This window comes from Rhincodon typus, chromosome 6, assembly GCF_021869965.1.
Source record: "Rhincodon typus isolate 14 chromosome 6, sRhiTyp1.1, whole genome shotgun sequence".
NCBI lineage: Eukaryota > Metazoa > Chordata > Chondrichthyes > Orectolobiformes > Rhincodontidae > Rhincodon > Rhincodon typus.
The window spans coordinates 21,015,202-21,040,926 of NC_063337.1; the positions used below are offsets into that span (position 1 = coordinate 21,015,202).

Below are 25,725 nucleotides of genomic sequence, written 5' to 3' on the forward strand. Positions count from 1 at the left end.
AAGGGCATTTAAATGGTCATTGGATAAACATATGGATGATAATAGAATAGTGTAGATTAGATGGGCTTCAGATTGGTTTCACAGGTCGGCGCAACATCGAGGGCCGAAGGGCCTGTACTGCGCTGTAATGTTCTATGTTCTATGTTCTATTGCTCTATTGAGCAGGTCGTCAGGGCAGCTCAGTAATTAGACCTGCCTTTGATTATTTCCTCCTCCCTGTAGAGAAATGACATGTGCCTGCTAATCATTTTACCAAGGTGATAGGTCTGAGGTTAAGATATCAGCAGTGTAAGGGGTCCTGGGCACTGACTCGGAACTTACCTTATTCTAGTACTATGCACTGATGCTCTAACATACTAGCTGTTGTGTAACATTTACTCCAGGAGGGGCACCACATCTGCCATTCCAGCTTCTATTGGCAAGAGGGCCACCTACATAGTTGAGCTGTATGTAAAAGTGAGGTTTGTTGACCTGTTAGAAAATGCAGATGTGTGCAGGCTGTCAGATGGGAACACAGCTTCTATCCAGCATTCTTCCAGATGAAGAAAAGAACAAACTAGCCTAAGGACGTCCTAAAGCAATTTACAGCCAATTAAGTGCTTGAAGATGCTGTAAAGTAGGAAGCATAGCAGTCAATTTGTGTGTTGTTCTTCTGGAACACAGCAATAGTGGAACAGATAAATACTGTCTTCAAGATATGGATTATAAAAAGGCCTGTCAGAACTAATGCTGCAGCAGTAGTTCCCTTCCCAATAAACCATAAGAGTAGTCAAACATGGAAGAACATTGCAGGAAAGACCCAAAGTATAAAAATCTAATGAACAATAAATGCCACAGATCCAGATGTGGATTCAATTAGCAAATCTTGATATCCTAGCCCTCAAGCAAAAGAATGAAAGTGTTTCAAATTGAGTTTGCTGCCGTTCAGCTTCTGCCCATTTCAAATTGTGGGGTTGATACCAACAGTAATCTCAAAACTGGAGATAGCATTCTAAAGGAATTGATGCAGACCTGTTGCCTTGACAGATACATTTTCACCTGTAACTGCAGAGACGGTCTTGCAGTAGATAAATTAATTCACTCTTAAGGCAGAGGCTGCTTGATATCAGCAATGCCGATTTGCAATTACTAGACTGCAAAACTTCCACAGGCATTCTAACCTTCAGAAATAATAATGCAAACTGAATTTTATTGCTGAAAACAAAAGAAATGTTAATCAGAATGTTCAACCAAGCCCTCAGTAGAGCCAAAGCTGTGCAGCTCTTCCCAGTTTACAGTAATATGAACCCACTTGGTGGAAAAAGGACAAAGTTTTCACAAATATAACTACCTATTTTTCAATCTTACCACTGCTTTCCTCTCCCATCCTTTTAACCCTGATCTCTTAATGACATTTGCAATTAAACTGCCAATGTGAACCAATCACAACCACTGCTGGAATGAGATTTTACATTGGCATTTTTCAGTACTGCTGCAAAAAAGACACATTTTATTGAAGCTCTTTGGCTTGAATTTATCAGGACAATTTGCAAGAAATACAATTGTAAGGAGAAAAGAACATTTATATTGTATGAGAGGAAAGTGCTGATTGTTTGACAAGTGGACTCTGATTGGTAGAAAAGTTGCTACGCACATTGCGAAAGTTAGATGGTGACCGACAACCTACAGCCAAGCTTCGTTAAATTTTAAACCAGGATGGCTGACTGATTGGTCATGGCATTGCCCTGAAAAATGAACCAAAGTTATCACCTATTTGTTGAGTTGAAATAGGTGCAGTGCATGTACAAGGTCCTCCTGTCTGCAAAGAACAGAGCCCTGTATATTAACATGTGTAACTTGCAGCATGTGCAAGTGCGCCACACTGTCAGCTTGACTGACAATCATTTGTATTCTTCTCTTGATTGTCCTGAGTCCAAGATGAAAAACTTCAAAGAAAAGTATCAAGTTCTGAACTAACAGATAGCTACATGGATTGTTCATTATAAAAATGGACCACAAGACACAGGAGCAGTATTAAGCCATTTGGCCCATCGCATCTTCTCCGCCATTCAATCATGGCTGATAGGTTTCTCAACCCCATTCTCCTGCCTTCCCCACATATCCGTTGATCCTTAACTATCAATCTCTGTTTTAAAGACACTCAATTACTTGGCCTCCTGTTGCAACGGGTCCCAAAGATTCACCACCCTCTGGCTGAAGAAATTCCTCCTCATCTCAGTTTTAACAAGTCATCCCTTCACTAGGCTGTGCCCTTGGGTCCTAGTCTCTCACATTAGTAGAAACATCTTCTCTGCATCCACTCCATCTAGCCCTCTCGGTATTCATTTAAATCAGATCTACCCCACTCATCCTTCTAAACTCCATCGAGTACAGACCCAGAGTCCTCAAACACTCCTCATATGACAAGCCCTTCATTCCCAGAGACATTCTTCCAAACCTCCATCGGACCCCCGCCAATGACAGCATATCTTTCCTTAGATATGGGGCCCAAAATTGCTCACAATATTCCAAATGCGATCTGACCACAGCCATATAAAACCTCAGCAGTACATTTCCACTCTTGTAGTCTAGTTCCCTTAAAACAAATGCTAACATTGCATTTACCTTCCTAACTGTCAATCAGTCAATCCTCTATCCATCTATGCCTTACCCCTAACACCATGAGCTCTTATCTTATTTAGCTGCCTCCAGTGCAGCACTTTGTCAAAGGCCCTTGGAAATCCAAATAGATCACGTCCTCTGTCTCTCCTTTGTCTAACTTGCTAATTCTAAGAGATTTGTCGGGCATGACCTCCCCTTGATGAAGCTGTGCTGACTCAGCCCTATTTTACCATGCACTTTCAAATATCCCACAATCTTGACCTTAATAATGGTTTCTAAAATCTTAACAATGACCACCTGGTCTATAATTTATATAGCACCTGGCCTATAATTTCTTGTCTTCTGCCTCCCTCCCTTTTTAAAATAGATGCGTTACGTTAGCCATTTTCCAGTCCTCTCAGACCCTCCCCGACTCCAGTGATTGCTGAAAGATCACCACCAATGCCTCTGCAATCTCCTCAGCTATATCCTTCAGAACCCTGGGGTGTAATCCATCTGATGTGAGTGATTTCTCCACCTTCTCACCTTTCAGCTTCCCCACTCCCTTCTCCTTATTGATGGCCACAACACTCTCCTTTGTCCCCTGACTGCCTTGAAATTCTGGTATGCTGCTGATGTATTCCACTATGAAAACTGATGCAATGTACCTATTCATTTCCTCTGCCATTTCTTTGTTCCCCATTACTACTTCTCCAGCCTCATGTTCCAAAATTCCAATGTCCACATTTGCCTCTCTCTTACCTTTTTTTACATTTAAAAATACTCTTGCAATCTTCTACTAGCTAGCTTAAACTCATATTTCAAGTTCTCCTCCCTTTCAGTTGAATTTATTGGTCTTTAAAGGCTTTCCAATCCTCTAACTTCTTGCCCAACCTCCTGACAGTCCTTTTCCTCATGCACACAGGGAGCAAGTACCTCAGACTTGTACTAGGTCAAGAGCTGAGGCTTCTCCAGTGCTAAATTCAAGGTCCGTCTACCTGCCTCACTTGTAGTCACGCCATCCTGTCCCTGACCACTGGCCAATTGTGAAGTACTTAAGCTACAGGGTGTGACTGCCTCCTGGAACACAGCATCCAGATAACTCCTCCCCCTCCCTGATGTGTCACAGTGTTCAAAGCTCAGACTCCAGCTCATCAACTATGAACCAGAGTTCCTCAAGCAACCAACGCTGCTACAGATGCGGTTTCTCTGTACCCATGTTATGCAGGTATAACACATTACCTGGCTCTGCAACTCCAAATTATTTAATTAGTTTTAAAAATCTATTTTTAAATTTCCTCCTCATCTTTAGGTTTTTAGCCTGTAAAATATTTCTTCAATTTACCCCTAATCTGAAAGCAACTTAGAATAGGCATTCAAATTAACGGTTACTTACTAACCAATGAACTTATGTCTTTTCCTGTGATGCCCCTCTGTTTTATTCACTGGTTCTGATCCCTGAGTCTCCTCCTCTGCTGGCTCCTGTCTCACTCTCTGGGCTCCCAACAGAGTGTGTACGCCTCAAGCCTTGGCCCCGATTTCTATTTCCTGCTCACTCTCAGTGTCCTTCCCTGCTCTCTCCTTTTTCCCATTAGGCACCAAATCCCCTAAAACCTGACTTGGACATTAAAGAACAGAAGTACTCACCAATAAGAGAAAAGGAAAGTGCAATTACCTCCTCCCTCTTTCACTTAACTTCTTGTTTCAACAAACTCCAGTTACACTCTCATGCAATAAAGCAGCACTCCAGTGCAGACAAGACAACATTGACGGAGCATGGACATAGGATGTATAACGGGAATAAGTGTAATACATCTAAATGTATGACTTTAAAATGGGTACTGAACTACAGTTACATGCCTAAAACCAAATGTCTCCTGCCTTCCAACACTACTTCACCTGAAGACTTATCTCCCCAGGATTTTGACTGGTAATATTAGTGAATAGCAGTCGTAAACCCCATTTTGATCAATGTGAGCTATAGCTCCACCTTGTCTGCACCAACGGTGGTTAACTACGTGTTTGACAGCCCAAGGAGTTTCACAGGAGATTCTTCCTTAGCAGTATTTGAAGTGATTCTGAAAGACTTCCCTTTATCAAAGGAACACATGAAAGGAACAACTGTGATCCGAGCCAAGTAAATCTATATTAAGGGCATTCATCTTTATTTTGAAAAATGGAAGAAATATGCCCAAAAAATTAACACCCTTTCGCATTCACTGAATGAAGAAAAAGAGCAAAGGAAGCCTGCATCTTATTCTGAATATCTTCAGCATTTTCGGTTATTTTTCCTGCTCTATGACTCTCAATGAAGATCATTCTCTTCGCTATTCTTCCACATTTATTCTCCCTGGTCAGGTCAGGAGGTTAGGTGCACCTTCCTTGGCAAAATGTTTTTTGCAATACAGAAAAACAGACATATTTAATCTAACATGTTAAAGACCATTAATATTAAACTTGAACCCCATAATCACATTTATTGATCCAGTCATGTAAACCTTGAGGTTTTGTTGTAGCTTCTAACACTTTCAAATCTATTTACCAGTATGCTGATTTTCAACATTTTTTTCAGTAGTAACAGCCTTTTAAGGATAAAATATTATGTTAGAAAAATAGTCTGGTCAAGAATACATCAAACTCTACAGAAAAACTGGTAAACTGCTCAAGCCTTCAAAGTATATCAACCTTTTATTGCGGAAGACAGGGGTACAGGATCAATCATTAGTTAACTATTTGTCCCTTAGGATCAATTTTGTTCAATTAGTGCTTCTGTTAAGCTCTTTTCTTGCATTTAAGACTATCGAAATGTGAGTCGTTGTATTACAACTTTCAAATTTACAAACAATCTATTCAAGGCTAACTCTTTGTAAAACATGTTGAATCCTGGTCTCCTATGTTTGAAATGCTCACACCAATGTATATCCCACTGCATTATGTAACACACTGGAATGTGTCTCAGCCAGTAAGAAACACAGATTCCTGCCTTGTGTCAATAGGGTAACAAGTCAAGTTGACCCTTTCATTGAAATATACTCACTGGGTCTTCACAGGAGCAAAGTACTTTGATCAAATGCTCTGCATGTGTAACATGTCTTGTTCTCCAAGACTGCCCTACAATCAGCTGCAGGTTATTTCAGACTTGCTATATGAAGGAGAAACAGCTGTAGGAATAAATAAATTAAATGGTGTCCAAGTTCCTTCCAACCCCCCGCATCCCTGCCCCCCCACCCCCTTCTAGCTTAGCAAAGATCAGTTCTTTGCTTGGAAGCCATGTTGTTTTGTACAGTACTCACTGTTTCAATCATCAGGTCTCCCACTTTCTGTTTCTCATGCCAGTTCTGGACACACTGATGAGCCTGCTCCAGAAACTTCTCATGGTGCTCCAGGATTTCCGGAATCTGGAAAAACATATCATCTACGAGGGCCAGGTCACAGATACAGGAATTCTCTGGCTGCTTCAGAGGCCTCATGTATCCCTGTCAAAGAGAAATATCACACCAACTATTCATCAATGGCAGTAAAGGTGACCAGCAAATCAGCTATCATTATGCACTGAAATTCCACAGAAACACATTCCTTTTCTTTTCCACTTTTCTTAAAATGGCTGGTGTCAGACAGTTTTCAACAGCATCAATATTGTGGCATAGTTCATCAACAGTGGAACATGCATCCAATTCCAAACCTCAATTGAAATCCTGCTGCCTATTCCACGTCATGCTGTTTTTAAGTTTCATGGCACAAGCACAGTGTCAAAAGTTAGCCAAAGTTGTGGCAAGAAAACAACAAGATTCCCATCTCTTGGAAGATGAGCCAATTGTCATATCCCAACTCTGCTCTCTCCATGATGAGCTAACCCAGTGCAGACTGGGAGTCCAGCTAAGGCCCTTAAGCACTTTTGTCCACTAATACTGAAACATTTTCTCATCCACCAACTTTCAGAAAACTTGGAAATGTATTGAATGTATGTCCACCAATGACAGACTGATTCAATTCGGGCATGCGCAAGCTTCTGCAGTTGGAGTTATATCAAGATCTCATGAAGCTGGAGGGTTGCTGGAGATTGGAAAAGCTTTTTATTTATTCGGTTTTGATTCGATTGTGTAATGTGGGCATCACTGGCTGGACCAGCAATTATTCCCTGTCTCTAGGTGCCCTTGATAAGGTGGTGATGAGCTGCCTCCTTGAACCACGGAGAGACCATGGATGAGAAATTTGAAATCAAGCCATTGGTAACTGGGAAAACGAAGCATCTTCTGGCATGATGAGTGCAATATGGTATATGGGCAGAGCAGTTTTTGATAAGCTCAAGTTCACAAACGCTTGCTTCCACTTTGCACACCTGTGCTGGGAGTACAAGATCACTGGTTCAACTTAGGGAATATATGGTCCATTATAAAGGCAAAATACTGTGGATGCTGGAAATCTGAAACAAACAGAAAATGCTGGAGAAACTCAGCAGGTCTGACAGCAATTGCGGAAAGAGAAATAGAATTAACTTTTCAATTCTAGTATGACTCTTCTTCAGAACTGTTCCAAGGAACAGAACTGCCAACACTGAACAATGTGGTTTGCAATCCACATTATTTCTTTTTTGGCTCAGGATTCAGGGAATTCTTCTGCTATCCATGTGGTTAAAGTTTCAGTAGCCAGCTGTCTTGGCTGCCTAAACCCCTATCCAGAGCAGAAGGAGTGGGAGGATCAGAGTTAAGATGAAAGATTGAATCCTGAGCCCAAAGTTCACACCGTGTGTGGCCCACTGAAGCTTAAAAATGACTGACCCAGAAATTCGAGAAAGACAGGACATAAGAAAAAGTATCTTTAACTGCTAACACTTCTTAGTCTTAGATACTGACCAGCTGTGAGTTACTGGGTAGTAATCCAATCAAAAGCTCCAGGTCATATCATCCACTGGAAACAAAGCTGGATGTATTTTTACTGAAAAAGACATCATTGGCCGAATATCTCTAACAGCTGTGCTATTTATTTATTTGTAACAAATAAACCACCTTGGACATTTGTCACGGCAAATTGGACATACTTATCCATTATAACATTTGAGTGGCAAGCAAGTTGGAACACTTACAGGAAATGTATGCTTGATAACATGGGCCATAATTTGCTAAAAGACCCAATCTGACAGAATCTGCCATTACTTAGACTGCACCCTCCACATTCCTGAATCTTCTGCCCCCCTTGATGGCACATTTGATGGCACTGGAGGAATTAATCAGCTGACAGGCTTCTCCACCTCAACTAAGTGCATGGTGGGAAGGCCAGTGGTAAGCTAACCTGGCCCATTACCAATTGAGGCACTTAAATGAGGATGTTATGACCTCTTAAGGGACTCATCCCACTGCCGCCTGCATTGACAGTCAGAGATGATCGCCTTGTAGGGAGTTTGACAAGGAAATCCTGGGACATGTTTGATTGCGGGCTCCTGAGGAGGAGATTTCTTCTTTCAAAGGCACTCAGTTTCCAATTGAGGGACCCAGCAATGGGAAGAGGGGTTACCTGTTGGAAACCTCCACCTGCCTTTGTTGCTGACCCTCTCTTCTGGCCATCATTCACCACATCCTTTTCGACTCAAGGTCACAGGGACGTGTGGTGCTGACCTTCTCTGAACAGTTTCCAATATAATTTCGTCATCCCTGATATAAGGAGACCCATATAGTTCCCAGCACCTTCAATGTAATCTCTGAGCCCTGCATAACTGAAGCATAACTTCCATTCTTTTGTATCCAATAAACAACATTCTTTAACTTTCCTCATTGCTTGCTGTACCTGCGACTAGCCTTCTGCCAATTCATGCACTGGGACTCCAAGATCACTTTGCATGTCAGAGCTGTGCAAACTCTCACCTTTTAGACAATCTGCTTCCCTTTCATTCTTTATGCCAGAATGGACAATTTCATATTTTCTCACATTATACATCACTTGCTAGACCTTTGTCTCCTATCTATATCCCTCTGAGTATATTTGTATCCTTTCACAACTTACTTTCTTGGTTTTATTTGAGAGAGGGTATGGTGAGTTATGTTCTTAATAATTGAGTGAATGGCTTGGTATGGCTATCAAAAGTGTGTTAAGAGTCTACTTTATTTCTCTGGGTCTGGAATTACATTTAGGCCAGACCAGGCAAGAAACTGCAGATTTCTTTCCCTTCAGGACATTAATGAACATGGTGAGATTTAATGACAATCCTATGGCCTCATGGTCAATATTGCTGTTGCCAAATTTTTATACCAAATAAATCTAATTAAATGCATTTAAATTTTCAAAGTGCAACAATGGCATTTACATCCTTCCTTAAACAAGCAGACCAAAATGGCACATAATATTTAAGATATGATCTCACCAATGTCCTGTATAACTGAAGCATAACATTTTCCTTTTGTGTTCAATTCCTCTCATATTAAAGATAGCATCTTATTAGCCTTCTTGATTATGCACTGTAGCTGCAAACTAATATTTTGCAACTCATGCACCACAACACCTAAATCTTTCTGCACCTCTGAATTGTAGAGGTTATCTCTATTTGAGAAAATAGCTGTTTTTTTAATTCTTCCTGCCAAAATGAACAATTTCATATTTTCTCAATTACACTCCATCTGGCGGATTTTTGCCTACTCACTCAGCCTACATCTACATGCAACCTCCTTAGGTGTTCTTCCTGTTTGTTGCAACTTCCTTATGTCTTCTTCACCACATAGTCTCCTATTTATCTTGAAATCATGTATAAGTTTAGCTACCATGCTTTCACTCCCCTCATCTACATCATTGATAGCAATTGTGTAAAGTTGACATCCACAGCACAGCACCTCATAGAATCATAGAATCCCTACAGTGTGGAAACAGGCCCTTCGGCCCAACAAGTCCACACCGACCCTTGGACCATCCCACCCAGACCCATCCCCCTAATCTACACATCCCTAAACACTGTGGGCAATTTAGCATGGCCAATCCACCTAGCCTGCACATCTTTGGACTGTGGGAGGAAACCGGAGCACCTGGAGGAAACCCACGCAGACACGGGGAGAATGTGCAAACTCCACACAGACAGTTGCCCAAGGGTGGAATCGAACCGGGGTCCCTGGTGCTGTGAGGCAGCAGTGCTAACCACAGAGCCACCATGCTGCCCACTGAGGTACCTCCACTAACTCACTAGCAATCTCTTTTAAGACACTAGGACAAAGCCCATTTGGACTTGGAAATTTGCCCAACCATAGTTTACTTAATACCACTTCCGTTATGTTTATTATTTTACCAAGCTCCTCTCCCTTTTCTAACTCCAGATTTATAACTATTAATGGAATGTATGATGGCAATAGACAGTGAATGGGAGATGTTCTGACAATCTTATCCCATACCTGCTTCCATAGATTCAGATTCTGTCCCATATTTCTACTATAGACCAGCCACTTCACACCTCTCACCTCTCCTTCTCACATTTTTCGATAGCATTATTCTCACTGCTGTCGTTTATTACAGCCCCACCTTGTCAGATCACACTGCATTGTCCAGACCAGACAATGGCATAGTGGTAATGTGGCTGGACGAGTAATCCCAATGCTAATAATCTGGGGGCATAGGTTCAAATCCTGTTATTGACAATCCCATCTTGAAGACCCCATTATCATAGGAGGTCACCCATAATCTTAATAAATGTTGGAACGGGTTCAGGGTCCTGTGGCCTATTCCTGCTTCCATGTTTCAGAGTCTTATGATGTCAATAGGAAAGTTCCCAGAGTTCCAACATATTAGAGCAGCCCGTGCACTGAAAGCAGTTGTTTAGTACAAACAGAACTTCCAAACACCAAAGCCCCAATGAATATTCATCCCATCTCCACTCCATAGCTCCTTCCTCAGGCTGGGAAAGCTACACCTGGTTTCCTTCTAGCAAATTTCTGTACATTCACTAGGTACTCTTTCTTCAGCTGGTTTCTCTACCTGAGACACCTGAAAAAAAAACCTAAACCAAACTGCAAATTAAACTCACTGTTAACTACAGAGAGAACACAAGTTCTCTAAACTCAGCTTCCAAATGTCCTGTCAAATTTTTCACTAAAGAGTTAATACTTAGATCCTTGCCAAAACATGTACTGACTGACTTTTAGATTTTCCTGTCTCTGTATGTCCTGCATCCCTGCCAACAGGCAACAACACAATTTTCTTTTACCTTCTTTTAATGCACTAACTACTACCCAGCTCCTCACTTCTAGGGTTGTAAAACCTTAGTAAAATGCATGTATACAAAAAAAGACTCCAGACTTTAAACATCAAGCCCAGAAAACTAACTCTTAAAAAATGACTCTCCCCTTCCTAACATGCAAAATGCAAAATAGAAATTAAACTTGAAGTTATACATTGTTCTTAACACTTCATGGAAACAGGATCAACATGCGGAACAAAGTTCTAGAGAGAGCAGCGGAGACAAAAGAAAAGCAGGAATTGTTTAAGAAACAATTAGAAGTTACAATCATTCATTGGACTTGAAACATTAACTCTGTTTTCTCTCCACAGATGCTGCCAGACCTGGTGAGTTTCTCCAGGAATTACTGTTTTTGTTGGGTTCTACAGTTATTTATTTATACATTGTTTAATTTTGCCATCAATCTTTCCCAAAAAGTGATTCACATTCATATTATGAAATGGTAATGAGCTGGAATTCACTTTGTACGAGAAGGCTGCCAATGTCGATGATCAATGATTTCAGAAGGAAATGGGAATGGTAGGGAAATAGCTGGAGCTGCAACAGGTGGATGAGACTGACTGGATAGTTCTACAGGAAGCCAGCTTAGACTTGGTAAGTTAAATGTCCTCCTTCTGTGCCATAATAATTCTCCTCTGACTGTATGAATTGGTCTCCGTGATGGTTCAGTCAAAATCATGTCTATTATGCAATGAATCACTGTATTTAAATCAATGACCTACTAATTCATCAAGTTGGATAAATAGACTGTTTTCTATCCTCAGTTGCAGACCTTGAAAGTGCAAGCAAATGCCTGCCAATGTCTTGATAAATGCAACTTACACCCAGTTTTTCATTTTTACTCCTTACCTGATCAGGAATAGTATATTGGAGGTCATTATGGTAGTTGGTAAACAATTTAAACCTATTAAACATTAGTTTTGACCTCTCATCTATGCTCATTTACCTAATCTGCAAGACTGGTCATGCGGATATTCCAATGGCTTTAAGAGTCTGACTGTAGAGGAGGATGATCAGCCAAGGCTCCCTTTCATGATAACTAACTGGTGAGCTCTGCCAAAACATTTGTAAGTGTGGACATTTGGTACAGGAACAGACTTAGCTGTGATTTCTACCAAGTGCTTATTGCCCAGGCTAATGCAAGATGAACGACCGTTTCAGCATGTGCCCATGGAAATGTGCTCTGCTACTCTTGTCCTCTCCGCCAAAGTGAAAGAACTACAAAATCATTGAATGATTATTATACACAGGCCATTTGGCCCTTTGTAAAAGTTACATAGCTGGTTATATTTAATTATCTTTTTGCCAGAGCTCTACAAATGGAGAAAGCTTTTTCTGCAATATTGAGAATCAATATTGTATTGAATGACAATATGAATAAGTACACAAGATTGAAGATTGAATGAAAACCATATTCAAAGGGTCCTGGCAGATTTCCTCATTAATCAACTATTAATTCCTACTCATGCAGTATGCTGCTTCCCTTTAGAGCTTTGTACAATAATTCTTTTGGGAAGTTGCAATTATTCAGACTGTTAAAAGGAGAAAAAAAGGCTAATTTTCCTTTCATTAAGCGTGCAGAATATTTAATTATCTTCTGTAGAGGCAGCCTTATAGCTGTCTATGGCAACTGATTAGATTGAGTCTACTTAAATTCTTTTCCTTTTCCTAAGTACCTATTCTGTAAATACAACAACCTTTTATCTATGTAGGTAGTACACAAATGAGCTCCTAATTAGAGCTTCCGTCTGAGGTCTAATGTTGTACATACCATTTTGAGGAGAGGAGGAAGCATTATTATGTACTTATGACATAAGTGAGTACTTATGACAGGAAATTGTTCATAATATAAAACCATAACTGTGAAAATTATATCAGAATTTGTACACGCTAGAAATGAAGTAAATATGACCTAGACTATAAGGAAGAATTCTATTTTGCATGCAGTGATACATAAGTGGACACAAAGTAAAAATAACAGCACATTCCAGAAACAAATAATATTGTAGAAGTATAATTCAACAGCTTGTGTGTAGTGGATCATTAGAATTCCAAGGTAGCTAGGCAGAACTGAGAAATATCCCACCTGCTGCACCCAGCTTGGGAAAAAGTAGCTAAATAATGGGATCGACTTTCTGGGTGTGAGTTAGGGTCAGACCTACCTTTGCCAGAAACAGTACATGCAGCAGCAGTAGCCCGTAATGAAGGGGCAGCGCTCTGAAAGCTTGTGATTTCAAATAAACCTGTTGGACTAGAACCTGGTGTCATGTGACTTCTGACTTTGTCCACCCCAGTCCAACACCAGCACCTCCACAGCATCATAATGATAGCCTTTAGAGTTATGTCAACAAACAGCTATTGGAATTGAAAGCGCTAGTTCTTTTCAAACATGCAACATTGCAAACTTTTTAAAATTTAATGGTCAGGGGATTTAAATAACTTGATTGCTTGACAGAACTTACATAAGAACATAAGAACTAGGAGCAGGAGTAGGCCATCCGGCCCCTTGAGCCTGCCCCGCCATTTAATAAGATCATGGCTGATCTTTTTGAGACTTAGCTCCACTTACACGCCAGCACATCATAACCCTTAATTCCTTTACTGTTCAAAAATTTATCTAACCTTGCCTTAAAAACATTCAGTGAGGTAGCTTCAACTGCTTCACTGGGCAGGGAATTCCACAGATTCACAACCCTTTGGGTGAAGAAGTTCCTCCTGACCTCAGTCCTACATCTGCTTCCCTTTATTTTGAGGCGATGCCCTCTAGTCCTAGTTTCACCTGCTAGCAGAAACAACCTCCCTGCCTCCACCTTATCTATTCCCGTCATAATCTTATATGTTTCTATAAGATCTCCCCTCATTCTTCTGAATTCCAATGAGTGTAATCCAAGTCTACTCAGTCTCCTCATAATCTGGAATCAACCGAGTGAATCTCCTCTGCACCCCCTCCAGTGCTAGTATATCTCTTCTCTTGACCAAAACTGCACACAGTACTCCAGGTGTGGCCTCACCAGGACCCTATACAGCTGCAGCATAGCCTCCCTGTTTTTAAACTCCATCCCTCTAGTAATGACAGACAAAATTCCATTTGCCTTTTTAATTGCCTGCTGCACCTGCAATCCTACTTTTAGTGATTCATGCACAAGGACACCCAAATCCCTCTGCACAGCGTGCTGCAATTTTTTTACCATTTAAAACATAGTCCATTTTGCTGTTATTCCTACCTTATCTTATCCATCTTTGATATGGTTACTGTTAAAAAAAATATCATAGGTCACACACTGCAGGAAGCAAACCTCAAATGGGTTTGCATTTCCACTGTATGTAAATCAGAATCCAGCCCTTTCCTCCACCAATGAAAATTGGATCTAGAAGAAATGTGGGCCAGATTCCGAAATCCCAATGCAATTTTAGCTAAGGTAAAAATCCTGATCTAGCCATTATTAGTGGCTTAATTGCTAGGGTACCTATCCCAGTGTTAGTGAGTTATGGGCTCAGGTTCCACTCTAAGATCTGACATGATGTTTTTTGCAACATCCTAATGCATGATGTGATATGATGCTATATTAGGTACCTGTTCATTCTAAATTTCATGTCAGCTTAAATGATATGAATTTTTACCTGTTGGATTAACACAGATAAAGTATAAAAGTAACATGGAAGATAGTGAAAAGAATGCTTATCAAAAACAAAAGGTCGTACATTTACATAATGCCTTTTGGGATCGCAGGATGTCACAGGGTGTTTTACTTTGAAATGAAAGTAAGATCTGACATATATTTTGAAACTGATACTCTAGTGAAATATAGAGGGAATGTTCCACTGCCTGCGCGATGGATGAGATATTAGAACATGACCTCTTCTACCTTCTAGTGAGAACAGAAATGATTCTGCAGTACAATTTTGAATAAGAGCAAGAGGAGTTATTGTAAAAGCCCTGGTCAATATTTATCCCTCACTCAATGTCACTGCAACAAATTATCTGGTTGTATTACAGTGAGGTTTGCGGGAGCTTGTTTTGTGCAAATTAGCAATTACAATCCTACATTAGAACAGTGATTTCATTTCAAAGTAAAGCACCCTGTGACATCCTGCGATCCCAAAAGGCATTATGTAAATGTACGACCTTTTGTTTTTGATAAGCATTCTTTTCACTATCTTCCATGTTACTTTTATACTTTATCTGTGTTAATCCAACAGGTAAAAATTCATATCATTTAAGCTGGCATGAAATTTAGAATGAACATGTACCTAATATAGCATCATATCACATCATGCATTAGGATGTTGCAAAAAACATCATTCTAATTCATTCCCTTTGAATGTGCAGCAGCTAATTAGTTCACAATAAGAGCCTTCACTCAGTAAGTGAGGTGAATTATCACTCTCTGTTTTTTGGTGTTGGTTGAAAGTTGAAACTTGGCACTTGGCCAGGATACTAGAAGAATTCCTTGCTCTTATTTCAATTGCGCTATCAGATTTTTTATCACATATTCAACTGAACGGGCAGACAGAGCCTCAGTTTAATGTCTCATCTAAATGACAGCCTCTGAGAATCTCACACTTTTTTTCTGAAGAAGGGTCTAGGCCCAAAACGTCAGCCTTTCTGCTCCTCTGATGCTGCTTGGCCTGCTGTGTTCGTTCAGCTCTGCACCTTGTTATCTCTCTTCTTCAATACTGTAAGTTTTAGTTATAGGATTACATACATAGGGTATACAGCACTGAAACAGGTTGTTCGGCCCAACCAGTCCATACCAGCATTTATGCTGCACATGAACATCTTCCACCTTTCCTGATTTACTTCTACCATTTTCTATTCCCTTCTTCATCAAATGTTGGTCTAACCTGCCCTTAAATATACCTGTACTATTTGCTGCAACCATTCATTGTGATAGAAAGTTCCACATTTTCACCACTTCATTGGGTGAAGACGTTTCTACTGAACTCCTCCTTGGATTTACTGATAACTTGTATTGTTGGTGTCTAGTTACACTTGTCTCCAAAAGGGAACAAACATTGTCTCTGTATCCACTCCATCAAAAACTTTCAAAAGCTTAGTACCCCGTCAACCTTCAGACTCAGAGAGTATTACCAATGAGTCGAGCTGATTTTTTCTTCCAATGAATTCAATGTTAATGGGATTGTAAAAGGAACGCTGATGATCTGAGGATATTGTGCAGGTTGTGGTTGATTAAGCAAATATTATACAGGTATCTCCATAATTGATTAAAGTGAAATACTACAGATGCTGGAAGTCTGAAACAAACACAGAGAACTGTGGAGAAACTCAACACGTCTGGCAGCATCTGTAGTATCTGTAGAGAAACAGAGGGAACATTTCTTGTCGAGTATGACTTCTCCAGAACTGTTGTGAAGAAGCCATATCAGACTCAAAACCTTAACTCTATTTCTCACCACAGTATGACCCGACCTGCTGTGATTCTCAAATGTTCTCTGTGTCTCCATAATTAAAATCTAGTAAGGATCTAAATCTGGATTGGAGTAATCATTCTCTGATTTGGCTCGTTTACCAGCTATTATTAGCAATTGATTTTTCTTTCTCCTCATTTGAATATTCTGTCCCTCTGAAGTCACTGATTAGTGACAACTTTAAATGTGGTTTCTAAACAGTGAATGTGAGCTCAATTAACTCAGTACTTTCCTGGTCCATATCGTATACAATATCGGGTTTGTAAATGAATTGTCTATTTCTTTTAAGACAAAATGTAATTGTCAGTCTAATGGATAGCTGATTAATATTTCAACCTAGATACGAGATATGGAAATCATGTTGCCATGGGGATGCGGTTTGAGAAGGGAAGTGTCCACTGGAAGCTAATTGTACAATTGAATGTTACACTTTTCCCCATATGCTTCTATTTGCACTTTGCTCTGAATAGCACACAGTGAAATTAACTGCTCTTCAGAATTTCACAAAAGCCTCACTGACAGGGAATCTTTTACTAATCATGTAACTTATAATGTGAAACCTGTCTGTTTCTTCCTCTTTCTCTCTCTCAAACTAGAGGCTGCTGAGATGTGTTGCAATATCCCACTTGTTGTTAGAGTTAGCCCAGAATTCAGATCGAAGATGTAACCAGCCTGATCTATCTGTCACCGTAGAATACTGAAACCTGTAACACTCCTCCAGTTTTTTATATTCTGTGTGTGACTTTGCAATGAAGTTGAACAGCCTGCGCCCTACTCAAGTTATCGGCCTAGTGAACTCAATGATAGACAATCTCAGCCTGGAAATGGCAGCTAAAACTCATCCAAGCTACAATCCTTGACTACGGCACCACAATCAATCCTGTATATCCATTCTGTGTGAAGTTTAATAAGCTTGAATCGAATGAAGTTCCAGTTTGTACAATGCTACTTTAAACTTCCGATAACTCAATTGATATTACTCTGGGTTTTACTTGTGACAAATTCAAATAGTCAAAGAAGGCATACGGCAATGCTCTAGCAAAAACAATCCAAGTTTGGCCAACCCCTCCTTATAACTAATACATTCCAATCCAGGTAATATCCTAGTGAATCTCTTTTGCCTCTGCAAAGCCTTCACACCCTTCCTATAGCGTGGTGACCAAAACTGTACACAATACTCCAGATGTGGCCTGACTTATAAAATTCTATATATCACTTCCCAACTTTTATACTCAGTGCCCCGAGAGGGCGATCTGACAGAAGTATATAAATTATGAGAGGCATGGATAGGGTGGATAGTCAGAGTCTTTCTCCCAGGGAGGAAATGTCAAATATTAGGGGGCATAGGTTTAAGGTGAGACGGAGAAAGTTTAAAGGAGATATGTGAGGCAACATTTTTTTACACAGAGCATGGTTGGTGCCTGGAACTTGCTACCAAGGAACGTTTTAGAAGCAGATATGGTAACAAATTTTAAGAGGCATTTAGACACACACATATGAAAAGGCAGGGAATACAGCGATTTGGACCATGTGCAGAGAGACCAGAATTGCATGCAGTATTCCAATAGTGGCCTAACCAATGTCCTGTACAGCTGCAACATGACCTCCCAACTCCTATTTGCTGGATAATCCTGAATGTGTGAGGAATTACACTGATAACCAATTTATGATCATCAGTTGAGCTCACAGTGTGGTGGAACTGTGTCCACTGGGAGCTACATGTAAACACAGGGCCCTGTTATTTGCAGACAGAATGAACATACACTGCACCTGATTCAACTCTCATCACCTGACGAAGGGGCTATGCTCCGAAAGCATGTGATTTCAAATCTGGACTATAACCTGGTGTCATGTGACTTCTGACTTCGGCCAAAACAGGTAACAGCCATTCTCTGGTTCATGTTTCAGAACAATGCCCTGAGCAATCAAAGTTAACTTGCCTGGTTTAAAATTTAAACAAAAAATTTTTCCATTAACTGGCAATGAGCATTAATTGGTCCATTCTCCATGGCAACACCTCCACCAATTAGTGTCCATTTGCTATTCAATCAGCACTCTCCTCTCGCGCAGTATAAATGCTGATTGTTCCCTTGAATTTGTATTCTTGCATAATGTCCAGATGAATAGAGGCTGAAAAACTTCAACAAAAGGTATCTTTCTTCAGCTATACTCAGAGTGATGAATGTTCTGTGTCATTAAACATGCATTGGGATCTGTGTTCGCAGACCAGAATCCTCTCTACAAGGCAGTCATCAAAACCAATGATAAACAGTTTCCTGCATTAAAATTCTCAACCTGAAGTGATTCCTAATGATGCCCCAGGAACTAGGGAGAGACATTACACATCAACCCCCTTTTTCTATGTTTGGCTGATTTTATCAGAACGGTACTGATTATTATAAGTCATTTAGGTGCTGTCAATCAAAGAATGGATGATCTAATTGGCCCATATCATGCCTGAGTGCAGAAATACAGTGATTTCTAGGAGCTTATAAATTTTGTCAGCAAGCAGTGACAACTCCCCTGGAGACAGAAGGCTTGTGGGGAGGGCTGCACTTCTGTCATGCAGATATGCAGGAGAAAAAATGATTAATGAATGTGTCATTCAGATATCTGGTAAACTTTAAACTACTCAAGCCATTTTGCTTGGTTTTACAATGAGGAGTTGAAGGATTTAAAAATTTAAAGATGGGTAGGTAGATAGAAGCTGGATAGTTAAGCTCCTAGACTGCTACACATAGCTAATCAGGTGCTCTTTTATACAACTCATCAGTCATTCCTTAGGCAATCAAGCATATACAGGACTCCACTTTGGCCAGTGCTCCATCTCTCACCAGCCAAAACTGACAAGACTGAAATGATGAGGCGCTAAGATGCACAAATCTATCTGCCCCAGCAGAAAGTTTAGCTGAGATCAGTTTTCTGACACCACTACTAGAACAACTTGGCTGCCCAAATCCATAAAAAATATTTAAATCACACTTATCATTACAACTCTATTATAAAATTAGGGTTTTTTTTATTTTCCTTTATGCCTCTCTGTAGTCCTTTCTTGATGAAGGACCAAGGAATCAAACTATCAACAGACATTAATAATAAGGCATGGGAGGTGCCCACTTTGATGTGCTGCAAATGCCACTTTTTTTATAATGCATCATTCTGTGCCACAACCTGACTAAACATTCAAACATGGTTCTTTCACAGTAGCCAGACATCAGCACAACGGCGCATGTGCTACCGTATTGATTAGTTGTGCCAACCTTTTCATCAAAATAAATTGTTCAGTGTTTTTGTTACTTTCAGTAAAATGTACTTGAATTAAATTTTGAGTTGAATTGCATTGAATTTAAAGCACAGCAACAGGTCATTTCACTGAGGTAATCTGTGTTCCACATAAATCTCTTCTCATCATGTTTCATTCAAACCTATTGGCATCTTTCTCGTGAGCTTAATATGCTTCTCCTTATATGTCTTAATGCTATTTAGACCAACTACTCCACGTTGTCGCAAGTTCCACTGTCGAACCATTCTCAGTTGTTCATCAATAAGTATCTTATAGTTATGGATCTAGTTACATCAACCAGGTTCGGGCTTTCTTGCTAGTAGAAACCTCTTCACTAGGTCCACCCTTCAAGCCTCACTATAATGTTAAGGACCTGCATTCAGACATTTCCCTGCTTTCTAGAGGAAAATACAACAACTCGCTAAGCTTTTTCTCTCAGCTCTGTCATCATGTTGGGAAGGGGAAACATATCACATATTGGCAGATTTCATTTTACAGCTTTTTACTTCCAGTTAATCAGATAGTGTGGGTTATTGGGAAGTTAAACTGGGTAGCTTTAGTGCAAAACAGTAATCACACATAATCAATACAGTGCAGTGAACTCTGCTTCTCGGCCTCTACAACAAACTTTGAAAGATGACCTTCTATCATGTAAACCCAGTGCATCTTCAACCTCCCTTTCCTCTCCCACTGTCTGAAAGTGCTGTCGCCTGCCAATTATGTGTCTCGTCCACAATTCCATACTCATCTCCCTCTAATCAGTTTGTGCACTGAAATAATCTTTAACAAATTCAGAGTGACTGTAAGCCATTCCTCATCATCCTTCCCAACTTATTGACCACACCATTTTCTTTCAATGCCTCTCCATCAAGATTCAGGACATTCGAACTGGTGTTGCCTGGTTCCACAGCCAGAGAATCAGCTCTAATGCCTTGTCTTTTTGCTCCTGCATCATGACCTCCAGTGCTTCCTTATCTTTGTGCCCCTTCTGTTTCCTATCTACATGCTAATCATCGTTGATGTCATTTGATGAAGACTTTATGTTCCACAGATATATTTGACAATGCCTAGCTCCATCATATTTGTCCACTGGATCAGAATTCTTACACAGTTTGTCCAACAATGAATGTAGGATGAGCAGAAATTCCTGCATGTGAATATTGGAAAGACTGAAGTCCCTATCTTTGGCCACTGGAACAAATGCCATCCCATGGCCACCGATTCCCTCCCTCATCTTGGCAACTGTCTGAAGCTGAACCAGCTGGCTTGCAGTCGTGTTTCCGACAACATGAAGCTCCCATACCCATATTCATAACCAAGGCTTCTTATTTTCACATCCTTCGCATTGCCCAATTCTGAACTTGCCTCCACTCTTTTGCTGCTGAAGCCCTCATCCATGCCTTTGTTGCCTCTAAGCTGAGCTATTACAATGCCCTTCTGACTGGTCTCTCTGCTTTCCAGCCTTTTTACCTTTCACTCATCCAAAACACCAATGACTGAGTCTTAATTTACATCAAATAACCACTATCCCTGTACCCACTGACATACACTGGCTGCTGTTCTGACAATGCTCCAAGTTTAAAATTTGTCTGCTATTTTCAAATATTTCAATGATCACGCTTCTCCCTATCTCGAAAGCCTCTTCTAGCCATACAAACTTTTGAGATCTCTGCACTCCTCCAATTCTGACAAATTGCTCATCCCTGATTTTAATTACTCCACTATTAGCGGTTGTCCTTTCATTATCCATGCCCAAATTCTGGAATTCCCTAAATTCTCCCCAAACCATCAGATCGTAAGATGTAGGAGCAGAGTTAGGCCATTTGGCCCATCCGGTCTGCTCCACCATTCGATCATGGCTGATATGTTTCTCAACTTCACTGTCCTGCCTTCGATCCTCTTACTAATCAAGAACCTATCTACCTCTGTCTTAAATACTCTCAAATGACTTTGCCACAGAAGGCTGTGGAGACTATGCGTTCCACTGATTCATCACCCTCTGGCTGAAGAAATTCCTCATCTCAGTTGTAAAGGGTCATCCCTTCACTTTGAGGCTGTGCCCCCTAGTCTCTCCTACAATGGAAACGTTTTCTCCATGTCCGTTCTATCCAGGTCCGTCAGTATTCTGTAAGTTTCAATCAGATCTCCCCTCACCCTCTTAAAGTCCATCAAGTACAGACCCAATGTTCTCAACTGCTCCTCATATGACAAGACCTTCATCTCTGGGATCATTTTTGTAAATCTCCTCTGGACTCCTTCCATGGCCAGCACATCCTTCCTTATATGTAGGGCTCAGAACTGCTCACAATATTCCAAACTACTCCCTCTCTCTAACATCTCCACCTTTAGGATGCCTTTTAAAAAATAATTTTTTGACCAAAATTCTGATGCTCTAATATCTCCTTAGGTGTCTCGGTGTCAAATATTGGTTGACTGCATTCCCACGGACAACCTTAGGACTTACTGCACTGTAAATGCAAATAGGTGATTTTTTTTCGACTTTGAAAGATGACCACATTTTTATCCTTTTTTTTTCATTAATCTGGCCTTAGGTACCACTTCACCAACCAAGAAAAATTGGTAATAAAATCAGAACATGCGGGAGATACTCAGCCAGAGAGAAACAGAGCTAACATTCCGAGTCCAATGACTATGCTTTGGAAAATCAGCCTTTTGTATATCCTAATCACTAACCTGTAAACAGAAGAAGGGCCAGATAGTAGCAAGGCTAAATTAGATCCATGCTGTTTTTCACCCCAACTCTCTTTTCAGGAAGTTCTCTTCCATTCACTTGGAGGAGCTGAGGTTGGGCAGCTAAACTGATTGCCCATTCAGTAAGAACTAATGTCTAAAATGCCGTCCATCTCAACTCAGCTATATATAAGCAATCAAACGCACACATGCACAAACCTACCTGTATGAGTGTTCGGAGGGACTCCACATATGACTGTTCTGCATCCAGCAGGGTCATCATCACATGTTTTCTCATATCCTGTGTGAGAGGAGAAAGGATACACCATGAGGAGTGAAATACCAAACAGCAAGGAAACAGAGTAGTAATCATCCAGCTTTCACTTTATTTTGCCCTCAGTACACCTCTCTTCATTCTTGATATCATAGAATCCCGACAGTTTGGAAGGAGGTCATTCAGCCCATTGGATCCACCTGGCCCCTTTGACGAGCATCCTATCCCTCTAACCCTGCATTTCCCATGGCTAACCCACCTAGCCTACACATCCCTGGACACTATGGGCAATTTAGCATGGCCAATGGACCTAACTTGCACATCTTTGGATTGTGGGAGGAAACTGGAGGAAACCCACACAGATACAGGGAGAATATACAAAACTCCACACAAACAGTCGCCTGAGGTGCGGAATCGAGTGCTGACCACAGGGCCACTGTGTCATCCCAATATGGTTTCATGGGCACTGCCTGCATTCCCATGCATGGTCAAAGAGAATGTAAGGGCAGCACTGGCAAAGATCCTATACCAGTTAAACAAATGGCACACTGGATAAAGGGGTCCCCTATTTAAAATGGAGACAAGGATAAACTTTCTCTCTCAGAGGGTGGTTTGTTTTTGGAATTCTTTTTCCCAGTAAGCAGTAGCAACTGAGTCCCATATATGATTTCGATTGATTTTTGCTTGTCAAGGGGAGGCAATTGTTACGGAGGGATGGGGATGGACAGGAACGTGGAGTTGAGACCACAATCCGATCAGCTGCAACAGAACTGAACGGTGAAACAGGCTTGAGAGGCCAAATGTCTTATTCATATTTCTGTTCCTTTATGTTTCTTTGCTACATGGTTACCAGACAGCCATCAAGAATGGGAATTTTGCCTGAATGTGCAGTACAAAGGTGCTGTTTTAATTTGAAACCTGCATTGCTGCTTAGATTAAGGGTTACAACTCAGACTGGGGGATTAAAGTTGGTCCATGCCTCTTCTCTACAGCTTAGCAACACCACAGGCAGCAAATCTGCCAAATTCACCATGCACTCCAAGGGGGAAAAAATGGATGATGGATGTAACCAAACTTCAGCGATGGGGTTGGACAACAAAACATGGACAGACACAAGGACAGAAGCTGTTGTTTCAGTTAACTCCAGTGAAACATAGACCTGGTCCACCACCCACACACACATATCATAGGTTTCCTGATCAATCTCATTGTGTGGAATTCCAAATTCTTGAGAAGAATCAGGACTAATCTATACCATTATGCCCATCCAAGGATTGTTCAGCACTTTTAGCGGTTTCACTTTAAACTGTACATCTTTTAAGAGTATTTTCAGCACTTACATGAAATACAGCAATGCCACTTTGAGATGTTCTCCTTTCCAATTGCACTGGCCGAGGCAACTAACCTTTGAAGGTATCATCACAGGAATCTACTTCATGCTTATACATTTAGCTTAATCCTCGATTAGCCAAATTGAATCTGTCCACCATCTGTTTAATGTCTCAACGAGATAGAGTCGCACAGCTTAGAGATGCTCAATGGTGAAGTTAAGACTGCAGTATAATACTCATTCAGACTCCTGCAGGACTCTTCAGTGTGCTGTCACCTCACAGTTATGTAATTGGATTAGGAGCCCAATTCATTGGGTACAAATCCAACTATGTCAAGTAGATAAAATGAATGACATAAATCTAATGACTTATGGACAAGCACCAGCAAAATAATCTAGAAAGCTGATGGATTATCACAAAAGGCCAGCTGCACCATGATGTCCTTCAGAAACAGGAACTTGCCACTTCCGGCTGATCTGGCTTTTATGTGACTCCAGTCCCACACCATGTGGTTGACCCCTAATGCCCTCACGGCCATGATGATTAATGTTATCTTGGCAGTATCAGCTTCATCCTAAGCATAAATACAGTAAATTCCTACAGAGAAAGAGCACGATAATGCACCTTGACGTCATTCCAATTTTCCAACTGCTTCCAAACTGTTTGCCTTTCTGGAGACATCATGGCATTTACTTGGCTTCGACAGGTGTTTGCTCACAAGTATAGGAACGGAGTATTGAAGAGTTCAGTGTTTAGAATACAAAATATTCGGAATGCCGCCTGTTAAATTTGACATTTATTTAAACATCTGCCTGAAAGATTTAGTTTTTCTTGAATCAGAGGTTTAGACCAATAATGCAGAACAAGATTGATAAATTCAAAATAGTTTTCTTTGTGAGGAAAAACAAAACAGCACAGTATAACTTAAATGGTGATAGATAAGGTAAGGCTGACGTATAAAGGGACCCAGGTGTCCTTGCATACCAGTGATGGAAAAAAAAGCATGCAGGTATAACAAGCAATTAGGAAAGCAAATGGTAAGATAGCCTTCATTGCAACAGGCTTTGAGTACAGGAGCAATGAAGTTTTACTGTAGCTGTAGAGGGGTTTGGTGAGCCCAAACCTTGGACCACACTATGGGCAGTTTCGGTGTCCTGTGAGACATTCTGAAGACCTGCTGGACAGATTAGATGCTGGGATGATGTTTCCTCTGGCCAGGGAATCCAGAACAAGGGGGTCAGGCTCTCAGGATAGGCAGTCAGCCATTTTGGACTGAGATGAGGAGAAATGTATTCATTCAGAGGGTGGTGAACCTGTGGAATTTTCACCACCGGAGGTGGGGGAGGGCAAGTTACTATATTTATATATTTAAGAGGTAGAGGATTAGCCATAATCATGTTAAATAGTGAGGCAGGCTTGATAGAGAGACTTGACGTCTCCTACTCCTATTTTCTATGTTTCTATGAAATGTTTGTCAATTGCTCCAGGATCATGTCAATTATTTTCAAACAGTCCCAGCTTTTAGCCCGCATGACAGTCAACCTAACATCATGGATGACTAGAATCTAGAACCTTCCATTATCCCCTTGGCCAGCTGATATTCGATAATAATAATACACAAAATGATCGTGAATTAAACAAGCAGCTAATATTTTACTCCTATAGGGAAATTGCACTGACAACATCAGTTTACTGAAAGGAGAGTGAGATCACCTTTGAGATGAAAGAAATATGAGAAAGACTCCATGTGACAGAAAGGAAACAGCTGATGGGAACATCATACAGAGTGTTGCTGGGAAAGACACAATGTTGTATGCACCGGAACTAATCAACAATTTGATTCGGCTCCAAAGAATTAAATACTGAGTAATTAATCTTGCAGTTGACTTTAATAGCAAACTAACTACTTGACATAACAGCATGTCTG

The 25,725-nt window shown here is 40.7% G+C and overlaps 1 protein-coding gene across 3 annotated transcripts in view; it reads right to left on the minus strand.

The window, feature by feature from the left end:
- LOC109921678 (rho guanine nucleotide exchange factor 17-like) overlaps positions 1 to 25,725 on the minus strand; it is a 432,839-nt gene that overhangs the window by 153,061 nt on the left and 254,053 nt on the right. For all 3 annotated transcript variants that reach the window (XM_048597755.1, XM_048597756.1, XM_048597754.1), the window contains exons 2-3: positions 22,417 to 22,494; positions 5,874 to 6,056 (exon numbers count right to left, since the gene is read on the minus strand). In XM_048597755.1, coding sequence (XP_048453712.1) covers positions 5,874 to 6,056; positions 22,417 to 22,494 — 261 coding nt within the window. The remainder of the gene's footprint in view (positions 1 to 5,873; positions 6,057 to 22,416; positions 22,495 to 25,725) is intronic.